This window comes from Sardina pilchardus, chromosome 20, assembly GCF_963854185.1.
Source record: "Sardina pilchardus chromosome 20, fSarPil1.1, whole genome shotgun sequence".
Classification (NCBI taxonomy): domain Eukaryota; kingdom Metazoa; phylum Chordata; class Actinopteri; order Clupeiformes; family Clupeidae; genus Sardina; species Sardina pilchardus.
This window is the reverse complement of record NC_085013.1, coordinates 11,077,718-11,095,623: the sequence shown is the minus strand read 5'-3', so window position 1 is coordinate 11,095,623 and position 17,906 is coordinate 11,077,718. Positions and strand designations below refer to the sequence as shown.

The 17,906-nt window shown below is 42.9% G+C and overlaps 1 protein-coding gene and 1 non-coding gene across 2 annotated transcripts; both read left to right on the top strand.

Annotated features, from left to right (window-relative positions):
- The first annotated feature begins 207 nt into the window (after nucleotides 1-207).
- Nucleotides 208-9,946, top strand: LOC134067988 (afadin). The gene is made up of 22 exons (XM_062523480.1): nucleotides 208-339; nucleotides 525-719; nucleotides 854-961; nucleotides 1,101-1,231; nucleotides 1,994-2,061; nucleotides 2,506-2,687; nucleotides 2,914-3,059; nucleotides 3,341-3,435; nucleotides 3,677-3,954; nucleotides 4,209-4,334; nucleotides 4,448-4,646; nucleotides 4,860-4,984; nucleotides 5,114-5,188; nucleotides 5,324-5,389; nucleotides 5,551-5,624; nucleotides 5,928-6,046; nucleotides 7,382-7,498; nucleotides 7,695-7,780; nucleotides 7,871-8,026; nucleotides 8,253-9,164; nucleotides 9,481-9,581; nucleotides 9,862-9,946. Exons 1-22 carry the CDS (start codon nucleotides 208-210, stop codon nucleotides 9,944-9,946), a joined length of 3,576 nt encoding a protein of 1,191 aa, XP_062379464.1.
- Nucleotides 9,947-17,347: 7,401 nt separating this feature from the next.
- On the top strand, nucleotides 17,348-17,430 carry trnal-cag (transfer RNA leucine (anticodon CAG)). The gene has a single exon. It is a non-coding gene; the product is annotated as a tRNA-Leu (tRNA).
- Nucleotides 17,431-17,906: the final 476 nt, after the last annotated feature.

The following is a 17,906-nucleotide window of genomic DNA, read 5'->3' as shown; positions in this document are numbered from 1 at the left end:
GTTGGGGTTGGGGGCTTGCCATCACTGATATTTATTTGAAGTGACACTCCAAAGCGCAAGTAAGGGAGTTGGTTGTGTGCCATTGTGGTCTAGTGATCTCAAGACAAAATTTTAACAGACAGCAAATCAATACATATATTTTGAGATTTCATTTTTGTGGCAATCTTTTGGAAAATGGAGCATGTGTATGGGAATTATCTTTCTATAATGGACATTGGCACAAATCGTGAGTCTATTGATGCGGCTTTTAAGGAGCAGGAACGTGGTAGACTTACCCACATCATTAACCAGTGGAATTCCAAAAGACTCGACCTATTTGAAATCAGCCAGCCAGATCAGGTGAGGATATTTTCTAAACAAATTTCCAGTAATTCTCACTATTGTATACACAGAACTTGTAGCTACTCTCATTCATTAAATACTAGATGAAATGTACCATGACGTGCCACACAATGAGCATTTACTGAAAGTAATGAAATGCCATATTACACTCAGTCAAATATGATATATTGTGGTCTCATTAGGACCTGAAGTACTACGGTGTGATGAGATTTTACTGGGAGGACCAGGTAGCAGGAAATGTTGCCACCAAGTGCCTGCGTGTCAGTTGCACCGACACTACCCAGGAGGTTACTGGGACACTGCTGGAGAAATTCCGACCAGACATGAAACTTAAAGTGGACTCCTTCTCTTTGTATGAGGTCCACATCAACAAAGGTGTGTGGATCCACTACTTTGTAACTATGTGTAACTACATGTAATGTAAATATGGACCCATATTGGCAGTGTTTAATCCAGTTATGGAATATAAAAGCCGTGATCCCTCTCTTCATCCCTGTTATGTTTTGAAGAGGAAAGACTACTAGAGCTGAAGGAGAAGCCACTGCTTGTGCAACTCAGCTGGATTCAAAACAACTGTGAGGGACGATTTGTCCTGAGGAACACCAAGACCTCACCTCAGGTGTAATTCTCTCTGCCTTAAGCTCTGTGTGACCTATTAAAGAGAGATGTCAGTGGGTTGGAATATAGTTCAAAAACCCAGTATGATAGTGCTTGCTAATAGCATGTGTTATGTTGTTGTTGTTTCTCTGCTATGATAGAATACTGAAGAAGTGAAGAAAGAGAAAACAGGTGTCATCCAGAATTTCAAGAGGACACTGTCCAAGAAAGACAAAAAAGACAAAAAAAGAGACAATTCTGTTGGTGACAACAAAAATGGAAAAGAGAATGGGTATGTCACTGGTATTTTTCATTTCATTAGCATTAGATGTCCAATAGAATCAGTTGACTTAACACATGGAACTGAAGTCATAAATTAACTCAGTTGTTGTGCACGGATATAATTACCAAAACCAGATTACATTTGATTGCCAGTCAAGATTTGTATTAATATCTGTCGTTTTTTATGTTAAGTGTCCGTTTACTGACTTTTCAACAGACAAAATGTAAAAAAATCCACACGCCAGCAACAGGCCAGTCCATCTAAAACGCCACCAAACTCTGATGTTCATGGCAAGTCAGGTGAGAGAGGCTTACATTAATGAAATCTGTAGCTAATGTAGGCTAATCCTAATAGCACTGACTTAACATAACCTTACTATAACAGTGACACACCCTGATGAAAACCAAGGTATTCTTAATCAACCTAGGTCATGGAGAAGGGATTATTGTTAATAAGGTTTACACATTAATGCACATTTTCATGTATGTGTTTACAAAATTTAAACAGCTGCATCTAATTTTTGCCTCTTTACCAACTTTTTTTCATCCTTGCTGCAGGCGGACCACATAATAAGGTAGTTTGTCATTAGGAAATATTCGGTTTATCTATTTTTGTTCAAATTATGCATCTATCTGTACATGGGTTTGTGTTTTGATTTGGGTCTTTACACTCTTGTGACACTGGTGCAAGTAACGATGGAGGTTGCGTACATTGTGTGTGTCAGCCATTGTTCCTAAAGAATGTGTAATTAACATATTTACCCTTTCTCAGGCCTCCGGAAGCCAGGGCCCATGCAGGTCAGACCAAGCAGGCCAGTCTCCCCAAAACAAAGAGAATGGGTGAGCATGCCTGGGAAAGACCCAGATATACAGCATTAAGAGAAAACATGCTAAAGATCTGTATGAGCGTATTCGGCCGAGCAGAAAAATAAATACTTGCATGGAAATGTATAACCTCATAATAGCTAAATGTTATAGCAAAGGAGGAATGGTTACTGCTAATGAAGCAATCCACAAATTGAATTGAATTCAATAAATGATGAATAAAACACTGAATAGCAGATCATGTACAGATTGTAAATAGCTTGTTGTTTTTCTACATGACAGCCCATCAACACAGACGCTGCCAGTCAGCATTAAGTTAGCAGACAACCGTGAGTATTGCACTTGACACACATATATCACATGCACCTGCTTGTAAGCTGCCCTTCAGCAACTTGACATGCTGAAAAGGTCAGTGTTCCACCTTTCCTGTTCTGACAACACCCATTTTGTCTGTCTCAGATGAAGAAGCATTCCTGGTTGCAATAGTGAGCTACACCAGCTCCACTGTGCACTTCCCCCTATCCCCAGCCTACGCCTTCTACCTGGTCGCTCGCTCTCTGCTCGGTGGTACTCATGACAGTGTGCATCACATTGCCACCATTACAAACAAAATGGTGGCCATGATAGATACTGTAATTGAGGTTAGTAATGATATTCCTCTCTCGGATTTGATAGGCCTACAGTGCTGCAGAATATATATTGTACATTTTACCAATGATACACTGTGTATTAAGCTTACTTTAGCATTAGAGTCTTTTTAGAATTCTAGAGTCATGAGAAAAACATGTTGGAAGAGTACAGGGGTACAACATGAGATGTTGTGAGATGATCTTATATGATATTTACAATACACACGCTGTCCTTCAGAAACACAGGACCATTGCTGTGTCTTTGGCCTTCTGGATGGCCAACGCGTCCGAGCTGCTGAACTTCCTGAGGCAGGACCGAGACCTGAACCCCCTTACCAGGCCAACCCAGAAAACTCTGGCTCAGCTAGTACACCACTCCTTCAGGTAAGAGAGACATTTGAGACTAGAGCATCTCATCTCTGATGTGGCCTTATTACGGCACCATAGCTATTTAATCATCCACTGTCACATGTTTTGAAAATCAGTGTGATGGTTGGCAATTACCAGCAACATACAGTAGGTGTCTGTCTGCAGTCAAAGAATCTGCCACACATTAGTTACCAATATGATGCTTTTTTAAATTCAATTAACTTTATTGCTGTCATTGTTGACTCATGCTATCATTGTGAGTAATTGTATGTGGTTGTGAAATCTGTGCTCTTCAGATACTTATCCCAGCGTCTGCAGAAGGACCTCGAGAGACACATGCCATCTTTCTTGACTGATGCAAAGGACCAGACAACCAAGCCTTCAGCAATAGGTGGCATATAGAACCTCAAATAAAGTTAACCGTTCTCTCTAAAAATAATTTTGAAATTAAATACTGGTAGTGACAGTAAGGTTTACTTTATAAAGCCCCAGTGTCTTGTGAAGGGGAATTAAAAAGCCACTGATTCATACCTTCATACGTGTTACCAGTTGAGTAATGAATGACACTGATGTGATATGACATCCCTATCTGATAACCAGTGTGTTCTTGGTCACCCTCCATCTTGGTGCAGAGGGAGTGCTGAACGGTCTGGTGCGAGCCATGAGCCTGTTGCGCAGGTGCCGTGTGAACGCGGCCTTCAGCATCCAGCTCTTCTCCCAGCTGCTGCACTTCATCAGCGGCTGGCTGGTCAACTGGCTGCTGGGCTCGGGGCCGGCGCTGAGGGGGCACCACCGGAGGTCTCCGCTGTGGCTGGAGACCATGCGCCAGCGGCTTGCCCTCGTCTCAGCCTGGGCCGAGAGGCAGGGCTTGGAGCTGGCAGCGGACTGTCACCTGAGTCTTGTTATGCAGGTATGTTCCTATGTGTGTGTGTATGTTTCTCTCTATCTGTGTGTGTGTGTGTGTGTGTGTTTGTGTTTGTGTGTGTTTGAGGAATCCCTGAAAAAGTATTATGTAAAACATTTTTACATCTCTTCTCACTGTCACGCACTGTCTAAACAAGCACCACTTTTTTGGCCTTATTCTTGAAGGCAAAACACTTACACAGTACCGGTATATACATTTAAAAAGACAATATATTGACAGTTTTGTTTTGTTTTACACAGGCCATAACTCTCCTGAGCATGAATGCACACACCATGCAGGACACCAAGAGGGTCCACGAAGCCTGTTTCAAACTGAACTCCCTACAGATACGCACTCTGAGTGCCAATATGCCTACCATACCACCGGTGAGTCGCCCAAACGCTTGATACTACATCTTTAAGACATCGTTGATACTGTGTCACACTTTGAAAAATCAAGGATCCTAATGTATAGTTTGATTGCGTTTACATCAATCTAGGGTATGATCGATAACCTGGTCTCTATGGCAGAGATCACCACAGATAACATGCTGAAGAGAGAGGGGTGGGAGATTCGGCTGGAGGTGGATGTTGACCTCCGCTTGCCTTTCCTCCTGCCCGAGGACGGTTACACCTGTGACAGCATGCAGGGCATCCCACATGGCTTCCGGGACTTTCTGGAGCCCATCTGCCACAAAGGTGTCTGTCAAATACCCCACACAACACTAATCTCATTCGATTATATCAGGATGGCTGAGAATGTATCGAGACCATTCTTCATGTATTAGCTTCTCATTACAGTTACAGATTTTTAAGGTTTAACATCTCAAAGCTCAATGTAATATTTAATATGTATGTTTGTCCATTATACTACAATGAAAGTAAGCCAGTCTCTGTTTTGTCATTTTCCAGGCTTCTGTTCTCTGATGTTTCATCCCCTCTCGTCTGGCACTTGGACTGTCTTCTTCAGCCGAACAGACTCTGTGTCCTCTGGCTCCTCAAACTTGTGTCACGAAACGAACAGCACTGAACTGATGGTCAGTGACCATCACATGGTTGCATGGTTAAACGCTTACACTGACGTTACCTACCTCAGAAATGGATTGCTGAATTGTGCAGCCTGTAGCAACTAAAATGAATTATGTATTTATTTATTTTTTATTAAGAAACCTGATGTGACGATGATTGCTCTTAAGAAACCATTGCATCGTGGACTTGGCCTCAGCATAGTCGCTGCCAAGGTGAGGATGAACTCTACAGAATTGTTTTTAGATGTATTTTAGATCAGAGAGACATTAATGAGGTCTTCCTGACCTGAGAGACAGGGCTTGGAGCTGGCAGCATTAATGATGTGTCTCTAAATCATTCTGAAATAGGGAGCTGGACACAACAAGCTGGGGATCTTTATCAAGTCCATTGTGAGGGGTGGAGCAGCACATGTGGTAGGTACCTAAGGTTGAAGAATTTGTATGTGGCTGTACAAACTTTGTTGATAAGATTATCTCATTAGATTTATCGGATTTTGCTATGTTTCCAAATAGAACATTTTGTTTTGAACATTCATGTGGATTCATGCTTTTGCACGCTCACTGTGTGGCTACAGGATGGCCGTCTGACAACAGGAGACCAGCTTCTCTCTGTGAATGGACAGAGTCTAGTGGGCCTCTCCCAGGAGAAGTAAGGAAAGAGTGCAAGTGTACAGTATATTTAGCTCTCGTCACTGCAACAAACAAAATACCTACAGTAATTTCCTGTGCACAGACACATTGTATATAAGCCGCAGGACAGTGTTTTATGCAAGTTAAACGAAACAAAACCATATTAATACCATATGGACTGCCCCATTGTATTAACCTCACAGCTGTATAAGCCGTAGCTAATAGTTGGGAAATTACAGGCTAAGGTTTAATTGGACATCAATGTGTTTGAGATAATATCTCAGGTTCTGTAGAGTTTGTATCATGATCTGTGTTGTTCCAGGGCAGCAGACATCTTGTTGCACAGCAGCTCTGTGGTGAACCTGGAGGTGGTGAAGTCGGCAGCAGTGTTCTATGGACTGGACGACATGTTAATCGAGCCCCCTGCAGTCACGACCAGAGGTGAGGCAGCAGTGTCTATGGATGTGTGACATTGCCATGGACTATTTCGTATTATTTCATTTTCATTATTATTATACTATTTTTATACCTTAAAGGGATATTCCGCCATTTTTGGAAATACGCTCATTTTCCACCTCCCCTCGAGCAAAACAATCGATATTTACCTTGTTCCCGTTCATCCAGCCATTCTGTGAGTCTGGCGATACAACTTTTAGCTTCAGCCTAGCATAGATCACTGAATCGGATTAGACCATTAGCTTCTCGCCTGCTAGCTTCATGTTTAAAAGTGACTAAGATTTCTGATAATTTTCCCATTTAAAACGTGTGTCCTCTCAAGTTAGAAAGTGCAATAAGACCAACTGAAAATGAAACCTGGCGTTTTTCTAGGCTGATTTGACATGGAACTACACTCCCATCTGGCGTAATAATCAAGGCAACTTGCAAACGTACCATAGGCGCAGTGATATCGTACGCAGCATCTGAAAATAGTCCCCATCAAAGCCATCGATATCTCAAAGTTGCGACACTACCGTTGACTCCCGTGAACAAACAATGGCGGAACATCCGGGAACTATTCCATTGAGAATGAATGAATATAATACGACTTTTCTACATGACTTATAGTCGTGTGCATAATAATGCATTTTCATTGAGTAATGTGTATGTATGTGGAAATGCAGTTTATAGTAATTTTCATCGAGTATTCACTGTGAATATTAATGCGATCGCTGCTATCAATCCCGTAGTAAACCAGGGACCGAGGGAACTACTGAGCCTACCCACTAACCACGTGACCGCTCTAATCTGGCTTTAACATGGAAGTCAACGGCTGTCGCAACTTTGAGATATCGATGGCTTTGGTCCCCATAGACATCAAGCAGTAGTAGTGCCAGTAGCTGCAAGTTGCCTTGATTATTACGCCAGATGAGAATGTAGTTCCATGTCAAATTAGCCTAGAAAAACGGCAGGGTTCATTTTCAGTTGGTCTTATTGCACTTTCTAACTTGAGAGGACACACGTTTTAAATGGGAAAATTACCAGAAATATTAGTCACTTTTAAACATGAAGCTAGCAGGCGAGAAGCTAATGGTCTAATCCAATTCAATGATCTATGCTAGGCTGAAGCTAAAAGTTGTATCTCCAGACTCACAGAATGGCTGGATGAACGGGAACAAGGTAAATATCGATTGTTTTGCTCGAGGGAAGGTGGAAAATGAGCGTATTTCCACAAATGGCGGAATATCCCTTTAAGTTGATTGCCACTGCTGTCAGAGTGTGTTTCTTCAGGAAAGTGTCTCATATTGTGTCTCGTTTCTTGTTCGTGACTGCCTCCAGCTGAAACAACAGAGCACATCAGCCCCTGCAAAAAGCTGATGGGGATGAGGGGAGACCCCAAAGCTGCAGTGCTCATGAGGAACAGATGGGAGTACCGCTCTAACCCCAACTTGGCTTGTGAGAGGACCAGCATCCTCACATTACTCATGACATGAAACTCTATTAGCTTACAATAACATTTGTGTGTGACTCGCACCACAAATCCAGTAACTGCACTGAATGGGGTTAACACACTGCTGTGATTTGCCTGTAGAGCAAACTTAATTGTAAGTACTGGAGTTGGAAATGATGGATGTTTGCTCTCATCTTCCAGATCCTCACAGCGACTCCTGTGAGATGTCAGTTGACCCAGTCACCCCAGCCAATAAGATCACATCAATTTCCACAGGCAATTTACTGGTGAATATTCAAGTCTGCTCGTATTTCTACAGTATTCCAACTCCTCTGTTCATGTCAGTGTTACGCCATGTTCATATGTGTGATTCCCAGGAGGAGCCTGGCTTCCCCCCCTGCCCTCCTGAGCCTGTGTGGGGACACCAGAGGGACTACCTCACCCTGCCGACACCCAGATCTCACAGCACAAGAGAGCCTGAACAGACCCTCTGCACAGCGCCTCCAGACAGACCTACTGGGGTGAACACTATGGTGGGTGTGACTTCCAGTGTTGCCAGGCTCATCATTAAGGGAGTGAAGAATATTCTCCATCTTTCTACCCTCAGATTATGTTGTACATTTGATGTTATGAAACAGGACCACTCACACATCATGATGGCTGATGTGAAATCATGATAATAGAATGCAAAGAGTTTAGATAATGTGTTAATATTAGTATGTGAATTGTAGCAAGGACTTTTTCATTGTTTGTCTGCAGAGACACGCTCGGTCACAGGAGAACTTATGTGAGGAGAGACGATCTCCGTCCGTTCTAGACAAATCACAGATCTGGAAGAGCCAGTATGATCTTGCCAAACAACAGACCGCAAGCCAATCCATCGCCATCCCTGTGCAATCACACTTCAGCACAATGACCAGAGCCAGCCACCAAGGCCAGTGGAGGGCCTCTCAAACGGGCACACTCATGAAGACATCCCAGCCCACGCGCATCGACGTCCCAGCCTCCCCGTCGCACGGACTCTCCTTCGTGACCTTCCGACCGCCGGCGGCTTCTCCGGCGGCAGACCAGAGCCACAGCGGCTCTCACGCTCTGCTCAGAACCCCGCCGCACGCTGTGCTGCTCCAGGACCGTCCGACTCCGGGCCAACACCGGCCCGCTCCGGTCCCGGCCTGCTCCACGCTGCCTCGCCCTCGCCTCGCCTCTATCTCCGCGCAACAGCAGAGGCTCTCCGTCAGACCCCAGACCTCAATTCTCAGGCCAGCCTCCACTCCACCGGCCCCAAAAGGGTCCCCAAGCCAGGCCCTCACTTCCCCACACGGTCTCGGCTCCGCCCCTGCTAGCAGGCACACGCGGCCGCCTGCGGGTCTGACCGCCGAGTCGCCCGCCGGAAGCGGCCTCTGGCTCGACCCGTGGCGCAGGGAGGAGCGGGAGCGCCTGCAGAAGCAGTTCCGCCACCAGGCGGTGGACCAGCTGGAGCAGGAGGTGCTGCAGCTGCAGGGCAAGGTGCAGCGCACCCTGGAGGAGAGCGAGCGCCTGCGCAGGCTCTCGCTGGAGTGGCAGTTCCAGAAGCGGCTGCAGGAGTTCCAGCAGAGCGAGAGCGACGAGGACGGCGACGTGGACATCGGGGAGCACGAGCGGCGGCAGGAGGAGAGGAGGACAGTGGTGGAGGTGAGTGACACGGACCAGGAAAGCACAGGAATGCATGGAAAATAGTAGGAATGTCAAGGGCAGACAAATTGATTGGGTCTGTACTACTACTACTTTATCATTATGTTACAAAATACTTAAATAAAAGCAATAGATACCAATATTCCAATGTCTACACACCAATATTCAAATGTCTGCAAAAGTAAGGATTGAAATCTCCCACATCAGTTGTACCCTGTTTGTTTCTCTTCTATATGATAAGATACATTGAAATGTGCCCTTATCTTAACATGCCACTGCTTCTCACATCCATCCCATGAATCCATCTCTGACACAGCCAATGGAACACAGCATCAACCAGCTGCAGGGTAAAGGTCATGAGGAGGAAGCAGAGGTCAAGAGCCAGCTTAAAGGAGAGGTCAAAGGTGAGAACGCAGAGTACTGAAGCGACTGAGGTGTGGCATCATTTGAAGTTAGTAATTATTGACAGTTGTGTGGCGTATTCTTGAACAATGGTGTCATTCCACTTCATGTAATCCCAAGGCACAACAGGAAGTATTGTGGAGTCTGGCTCAAATCACAATGCAATGAATGGAAATAACCAGGGGTACGTTCTTTTGTCTGTGAAGAGCAATATTCAACAATTAATTAGACTTAATAGAAAAGGCTACAAAGATACTGTACATTATATTAATGCATTTTTGTTGGTTTGCTACAGAGGAGACTTCGATCAAGTGAAGGCACCTGAGAAGCTGTCCTTTAAGGAGCGCCAGAAGCTCTTTGCTTTAGCTGTGAGCTCCTGATGTCCTGTAGTGAAGGTTTTCTCATGAAGTGGTGTGTAGTCTGTGTGTGTGTGTGTGTGTGTGTGTGTGTGTGTGTGTGTGTGTGTGTGTGTGTGTGTGTGTGTGTGTGTGTGTGTGTGTGTGTATAAATGGAGGCAACAGTAATGTGCATGAGAATTACATGGTACATCACCTGAAAATATTCTTTATTGTCTGTTCAACTGTGTTATGTTGTGGCTGTTGTTCTCTAGAAGCTTGGAATCTTTTCAGTCTTGGATATTTTTTTACATACCTTTTTATAATTTTGGTCTTGGATGTTTTTATCTACCCTGTTTTATAAATTTGATATAAAATGAATGTGTCATGTATCACTATGCTGAAAACCATGGTGTACTGTAGATTTTACTGAAGTAAAAGTATTTGCTCACCTGCCTTGACTCATATGAATTTCGGTCATATTCCATTCCTAACCAATAGGGTTTAATATGATGTCTGTCCACCCTTTGCAGCTATAACAACTTCAACTATCCTGGGAAGGCTTTCCACGAGGTTTAAGAGTGTGTTTATGGGAATTTTTGATAATTCTTTCAGAAGCGCATTTGTGAGGTCTCACACTGATGTTGGACAAGGAGACTAGCTCTCAGTCTCCGCTCTAATTCATCCCAAATGTGTTCTAATCGGTTAAGGTCAGGACTGTGCAGGCCAGTCAAGTTCATCCACACCATACTCTGTCATTCATGCCTTTATGCTGAAGCATTCAAAGCTCCTTTCACTGGAATTAAGGGACCAAGCTCAGCTCGAAGATGGCCCCTTGCTTTACCAACATGAGTGTACCATTGCACAAAGCAAGGTCAATAAAGACATGGATGACAGAGTTTGGTGTGGATGAACTAGACTGGTCTGGCCTTAACCCTTTGGGATGAGTTAAAGCAGAGACTGAGAGCCAGTCTCCTCGTCCAACATCAGTGTGTGACCTGACCTCACAAATGTGCTTCTGAAAGAATGGTCAAAAATTCCGATAAAGATACTCCTAAACCCTGTGGAAAGCCTTCCCAGAAGAGTTGAAGCTGTTATAGCAGCAAAGGGTGGACCGACGTCATATTAAACCCCATGGATTAAGAATGGGATGTGAATGAAGTTCACATGTGAGTCAAGGCAGGTGAGCAAATACTTTTGGCAATATAGTGTACACAATAGCCTAGTTTTATGTTAAGGCAATTGTCTTGTTATTGCTGGAATTGATCATTAAATTGACTGCTAACAGACATCCTGAGAGAGCTATTACTAAAATAAATTATGTAAGATCTAAAAGCATTGTATGTTTAAAAGTGTCAGGGTTCAAGGTTGTGTGTCCACAAGCTGACAAAACCACCAATTAACTTTTCTGTGACCTTTTCTGCCATTTCAGAGTTAATTCCCCGGGTTGTCTTCAGATGGTCCGTTCCAAATGGAGACAACCATAAATACCTTTAGTGAGCTTCAGTAGATTGTAAATTGGGGCAGCAACAGTGAGCATGTGGAGTGCAACACCATGTAACAACCAGACACGTGCCCCGTAAAAGTGTCAGTTCAGTGCAATAGTGCAGCTTCAAAGAGAAAGGTGAGAATTGCTCTTCTGGTTGTGGGTGGGTTGCAAGAGAAAAGTCTCGTCTTTGTCAGCGCTTAATCGCAAAGAATTGTCTCAGGCTGTGCACTTTGATCGGTGCTGACACTGAAAGGTTAAGGAAAAACTACTGAGCAAGCAGACTACTGCAAACTTGTATAACTGTATAGCAGAGTATTTTCCAGAGGGATGAATTGGAACAACATCCAGTAAAACTTGATGTGCTGTACAAGACAAAGATTCAATAAATGATTAAAAAGAGAAAACAAAAATGCTGTGCCTGAAATTTCTTGTTATTGTAGCCTATCCAGTCATATGTTTTGGTAAAACCGCACCACATTCTTTCATGTTCATCATTTATGGAATCTCAAGATTGGTACAGATGAAGATGTCTTTGGTAACATCAATCATATCTCAAATGTTCTTGTCTTCTTCACACATCATCTTTGCATTGCTAGCCATGCATGCGCTCCCTGAAGGCTGCAATATGCATTAGAGGACCAAGAGAGGAAGCTATAAACAATGTTCCTAGGTAGGCTATATTTAAAGATGGGAAGTTGCTGGTGGTGCAGAATTTTTACTCTGAAACTGGTTCAATTGCATTTTACTATCTACATTCATATAATTCACATATGCTCCATTGTATAAGTATTTGAAACAGGCCATTCAAATATATCTACATGAATAGACTGCATATTAGCTGTTGCCACAATACCAAGCAAATAGTTTAGGCTACACATGTTTACACACATGGTAAGGATTTTACAATCGCAGTTTATTTGTGTCATTGGCTTTAGGCCAATTAGCCAAGTATTCCTCTTACACAGGACATTTGGAAATGTCACCTTCATCACATTTGAGGACTGAAAGTAGATTTGTTCTTTCATTCTAAAATAAATGGCAATATCAGCAATTTCTCTTCTTCCTTAATTGGGCAGTGAATAGCCTAGATCTCGTAAACAGACCGGTCCCACCGATATTTTCCTCTTATTTTTCTAAGAGTCTAAGAAAAATGTAGGCCTACATGTATGCTATAAATCAAAAGATTATTGAAAGATCATTTCTTCCATGGATGTGGCCCTTTTTTCTTTAGTAAACTGTAAAATACGATTTTTTTTCACTCCAGAGAGGGGCACACACGAGCATTTTAATTGGTTGGGCACAAATTGCATGTGCTTGGCCCTTCAGTGTGCATGTGGTTTGCCTGATTGGAGAATGCTGTAGCTGCGAACGGTGAACTTAATTCTTCGGTGGCCAGTTTCGGACCACAGTAAGTTTTGTATTTTTCTGTTACATGTGATGGTCAGAACGATAGGCTCTATGTCGGTCGAAATGCTATGCTCTTTTTGTTACATGATTAGGGGGGTGATGATGGCTATGAAGTCTATGGCTAAGTCCATGTTAGCTAGCTAGAGATATTAGCATTGACATAGTTTCTAAAACGAAATACTGTGAGGTTATACCGGTTATACGTTGATTCGTTTCGTTTTGTTTTTCTTCATCCCCGTCACTTGTTATGTCCAGTGTTGAAGGTCAGTAACGCAAGTGGTGTTCTGTTTTTATACTATTGCCACACGAGATCAGCAGCTGCTAGCTGCTAGAGGAGAAACAATCCGCGCAAATATCGGCCTAGAACGTAAAAGATGGCTGAAGCTGAAGCAGGCTCGACGTCGGACAGGACATGTTCAAGATGGACATACTTTCATTAGGCTACTTTCAGTTTGTTAGAGACAAAGATATGAGGATGGGACATAGTAAGTGCACTTTATGTGCGAAACCAAAAGATCTACCTCACGCAATAGCACAAGTATTTCACGAAACGTTTAGAGCGATAATAAATATTAAAGTTTATATGAAAGTAACTCAAAAGTAATGCTGTAGTAGTGTAATGCTTAACAATTCAGAGACGGTACTATTGTAGTGTAACACATTACTTTGAAATGACCGTAACAAGTAATACGTAATGTATTACGTTTTTGAAGTAACTTGCCCAACACTGGTTATGTCACAGCCGAAAGTGCTCGTAACTTTAGTGCACATCTGGATAATTAAATTGATCTATCAAATTCCCTGCTATGCCACAAGGTGGCACGAAAGATTACAGATTCTGTACGGCTCTGTAGAATATGAACGCTGTGCCTTGTCACTTCAGAAAGTCACTCCATGTAGCCTACCACCATTGTGATCGGCATTAAAATACTGTATGGTAGGGAAATTGAACTACATTATTTACATTATACATATTGTTATGCATATTGCAAGGACCTGTAGTGCTAACGTTATTGCATGCTCACCTCTACAATCCAACGTTAGCAGGCGGTAGCCTCTTACGTGCTTGCACATAATTTAAGTGAAGAGTTTCGTACACAATTGACTACATCGCAAACAATAAACTTGCTTAACTTTAACAGCTTAACAACTGGATTTAAGCACGCACGATCCTATTAGAAATTCTCTTGCACCATTGAGTCAGTCGTCTTTCACGCAAACAGCAATCCTAGCGCGATGTTGATGTTTACTTTAGGTACATCCAGAGCTGGGCAGAGTCATTGTGAGAGAGACAAGGAGAGGCTGCACGAATATTTTTTGAAGAATCTGAAGTGATTATTTCGTATTTATTTATGTAGTGAGTAGTCCCCATAGACGGTAGTACCACTAGAGCGAGTTTGGAAACACTGCGCTAGTGTATGCATTAATTGGACGAGGAGCGCCCCCTCAGGTGAAATCTCCCCTCCAACATGTCTCGCCCCTGATTGGTTACATGAAACGTTTGTGTGCTAGGAAGAATAGGCAAGCGCGATTGGCTGGAGGGTGTTGGCGCAGTCAGCATGATTGGTCTTCAGCTCAAAATTCTTCAACATGTCTTAACATTTAGCCAGACAGCTCCAACAGGAGATCTGGGTTCGAATCCCACTTCTGACAATGACTTTTCAGTGTGTACCAGTGATGCGCGGGTACGTGTCTGAACGCCCCGCCCCGCCCCGCCGTTTACAACTAACCCGACCGCAACTCGGACCGCAAAAAAAAAATATTGAAATACAGGACCCGACCCGCTTCCCGACCCGCTTATTGTAAAAAGTAGCCTAGTCTAACTTAGTCGTAGCGTCATTGAGCTATGCAAAATTGGTATCTCATATGCATGTAAAACAATAATATAGCATATATTGCCTAATTATATATAGCCTATAATTGCTCAGAATTTGGGAAACATGCATTTAGTCTACCTTTTTTTTGTTCCGTGTCAGCATTCATCCAAAAATGTGGCTGTTTGACTCAACATTGAACATAATTAGCCTCCCAAGCATGAAATGCAGGCATAGAATATTATTAAGAAACTCTTTATTAACGTCTTCATCAATGGACCAAAAGTCCATTGCTCCGCGATTATAAATTGCAGCGAGATGAAACCTTTATTGCACGACGTGGGGAAGAGCAGACGTGGGGCTTTCCAACGAGCCACTAGGCCTATAAGTTGCGCAAGGACGCACATATTGCATGCTCATACCAATTGTATAGGCTATATGCCTTGATGACATTAAATTAAGAAATATTTCCTGATTTGGGAAACTTTTAGTTTATTTTTCTTTCCATAATACCATTCGATCTTGCTGGAAATTATCAGACTTGAGAAACACGCATTGCATCGGCAACTTCGCTGCTCAGTAGACGATTCTGCCACTTTCTGTAGAGGCCAGCAGTTCGAGATAAAAGCTGCAGATCATAGACAGAGAAAGCATATGCTCTGAGAACAGAACACAACTGCATGTCAAGTGTAGCCGAGGGTCTGTCTACGCAGAAACAACAAGTGCATTTCTACATGTTCGTGACAAAATGTGGGGGATAGAATCGCGTTTCAGTGGGAATGCTGCAACTTATGTCTTTTTCTTCTAAAGACAATTATGTACGATATAAATTACAATTTATTTTTTTTACCGACCCGACCAAACATGACCCGCATATCATTAAAAATATTTTTTCTTGACCCATAACCGCGGGTGACCGCGGGTGACCGCGGTCGCCCGCTCGATTTGGATCAGCCCGCGCATCACTGGTGTGTACCCGCCTGAAAAAAAGGTGATGCATTATAAATAGAGTTGAATATTGTTTGGGTTTATCCAATACCGATACTAAATCAATACTTTTAAAACGGGGCCTGAACCAGTATTTTGATTTTACAATAAAATGGGCAAAACAATTCGAAAGCATGAATTGCTTTTTTGATTGATAAGATACATTTGAACATGGAATTGAACTATAAATCTAGTTTATCAATTCAATTCAAGTACATTCAAGATGGCTTAATCAGCTTGGCTGTAGATACAGTGTTATGAAAGCACAAGCAAAACAGCATTTTTTTTTTGTTTTGTTAAAGTGACAATTAGAACATTGACAGCAACAAGAGAGACAATAATCTAACATGAAAAATTGTGTGTACGCAGTACGCACTCACTTTCTCTCTGTCGTGCACACTTACACACAAGTGCATCTCTGTCTCAACCTCACACAGATCCGCTTCTCTGTTGGAAGCCATGCTTTTTTTATACCGGACTTTCTCAGTCACTTAGCCTGTACTTGGTAAGAATCTGTCTCTGCTTCGTATTTCTGATGGTGGAGAGGTACTCATAATCTATTTTTAGTGACCAGCTGCATTCTAATTTGGATCGTGATTTTGTTTGATCGTCCCAAATGTTCCAGATATTTTTTCTTACTTTGATTAATAATGTGTTATACTGTGATCTGATTTTGGAAAGGCAGTGATGGTCTGAGATCGATGGGTTAGTGTATTAGTTAACTTCCTGAACCACAGGGTTATACATAGGGCAAGTCTTGAAGCTTTAAAATACTTAAGTAAACAACTGCCTTAAAGCAGAAATGGAAATGGTGTGTGTTACGGCCTTCTGTCTGGTTGCAAACGTTACACGTTCGCTTTTATGGGAAGGGGTGTTACGGCCCTAGTGTGATCTGGCCGTCTGTGTGCTGTGTTCAATTTCCAGGCCACGCCCACCTCTGATTGCCTGAGTGGTTCCTGCTTGGGGCTAATTATTGGTCAGCCATTAAAAGACCCAAGACTGCATCAGAGCAGGGCCTTTGAGCCCGCCAGCATCCACGGTTGTGTGTAGTGTTTTGTGTTGTGTTACATTTATGGTGCGTGCTAAGCACGGCAACTACTCTTCCAGTTGGGGAAGTTGGAGTGGCTACGGTGTAGCACAGCCTGGCCTAGTGTGGCCAGGGTGTGCTGGGTTTGGCATAAGCCTGTTTAGTGTCTTTGTGTGGCCTTGGTGGCCTGGGGTGTCCAGGTGAGGTACCTGACATGCTCATTTTATAGCCCGGGGGGCTTGTTTGTTTGTTCGTCTGTTTGTCATGTCTACACTTCCATAGGCCGAGCCTAACATTATTTTAGTTATGTTATTGTTCCTTTGAACTCTTATTTTGATTGATCAATAAACCGGTCATTTCATTCAGTTGCTTCCTTGTTGTGTTTACTATTTTCTCTTCTGTTTAGTTAAGGCATCCTCCATACCCCTAGCATTTAACATCTTCCCGTAACATGTGCAAACAAAGTGGTGCTGTCAATTTACTTTTAATAGTGTTTTAAGCCCCAACAGCTTCTCAAACATCAGCAGATGTTTGTTAAATCTTTGAGAGTTCAGGGTTTAGAGCCGAAGGGGACTATTGTGACTCAGCCACCATGGTGGGGTGAGGGTGAGGGTTAGTTTTGGGAAACTTGGTCACGATGTTCCATAGTCAGGTCTCTACATGAAACAATTGTGAAATACAACATACAGTCGTGATTTTGTGATATGATTGGAAGATGGTATGTCAGGATGGCCGAGCGGTCTAAGGCGCTGCGTTCAGGTCGCAGTCTCCCCTGGAGGCGTGGGTTCGAATCCCACTTCTGACAAAGGCTTTTCATTGTGGAGGTGGTATTACCTTGTATCTGTTTATGCTAAGCAAAGGTTGCATTACGAGCAAGACACCGTCTCAATTTGTCTAAACTTGCCATATCTAATTTGAGTGCTGGGGGTGCATTCACACTGATAAGTACAGCAGCACAAAGTGCACTGCAAGTACCTGGAATGTGCGCTCAAAAAAACATTTCTTCAAAAAGTTCTTCAGCATTTGCCATCTTGGCTACAGAGTGGAAGGGTTGTGAGCAATCGTTCTGAGCACTTATGTACTCCGATATAAGCAAGTTGTAACATAACCTTTTCATGTTTTGATAAAGAACAAGCCTGTTGCTGTCGAAGAGGACACAAGAAAAGTTGTTTCAATTTTGCAATTGTCATTTCCATTCCAAGTATACAGAGTTGATGTTCAGTTTGAGGTGACACTATCATGCTGAAATTGACACTACTGTATGTGAGTGAGCACGTGGTG

Bases quoted from the DNA above. Each gene is read 5' to 3' on its own strand.
- LOC134067988 (XM_062523480.1), top strand. From the start codon at position 208: ATGGACATTGGCACAAATCGTGAGTCTATTGATGCGGCTTTTAAGGAG. The intron at 2,062-2,505 runs GTGAGCATGCCT...TGTCTGTCTCAG, and splicing joins CCCCAAAACAAAGAGAATGG to ATGAAGAAGCATTCCTGGTT. The intron at 4,647-4,859 runs GTGTCTGTCAAA...GTCATTTTCCAG, and splicing joins GGAGCCCATCTGCCACAAAG to GCTTCTGTTCTCTGATGTTT.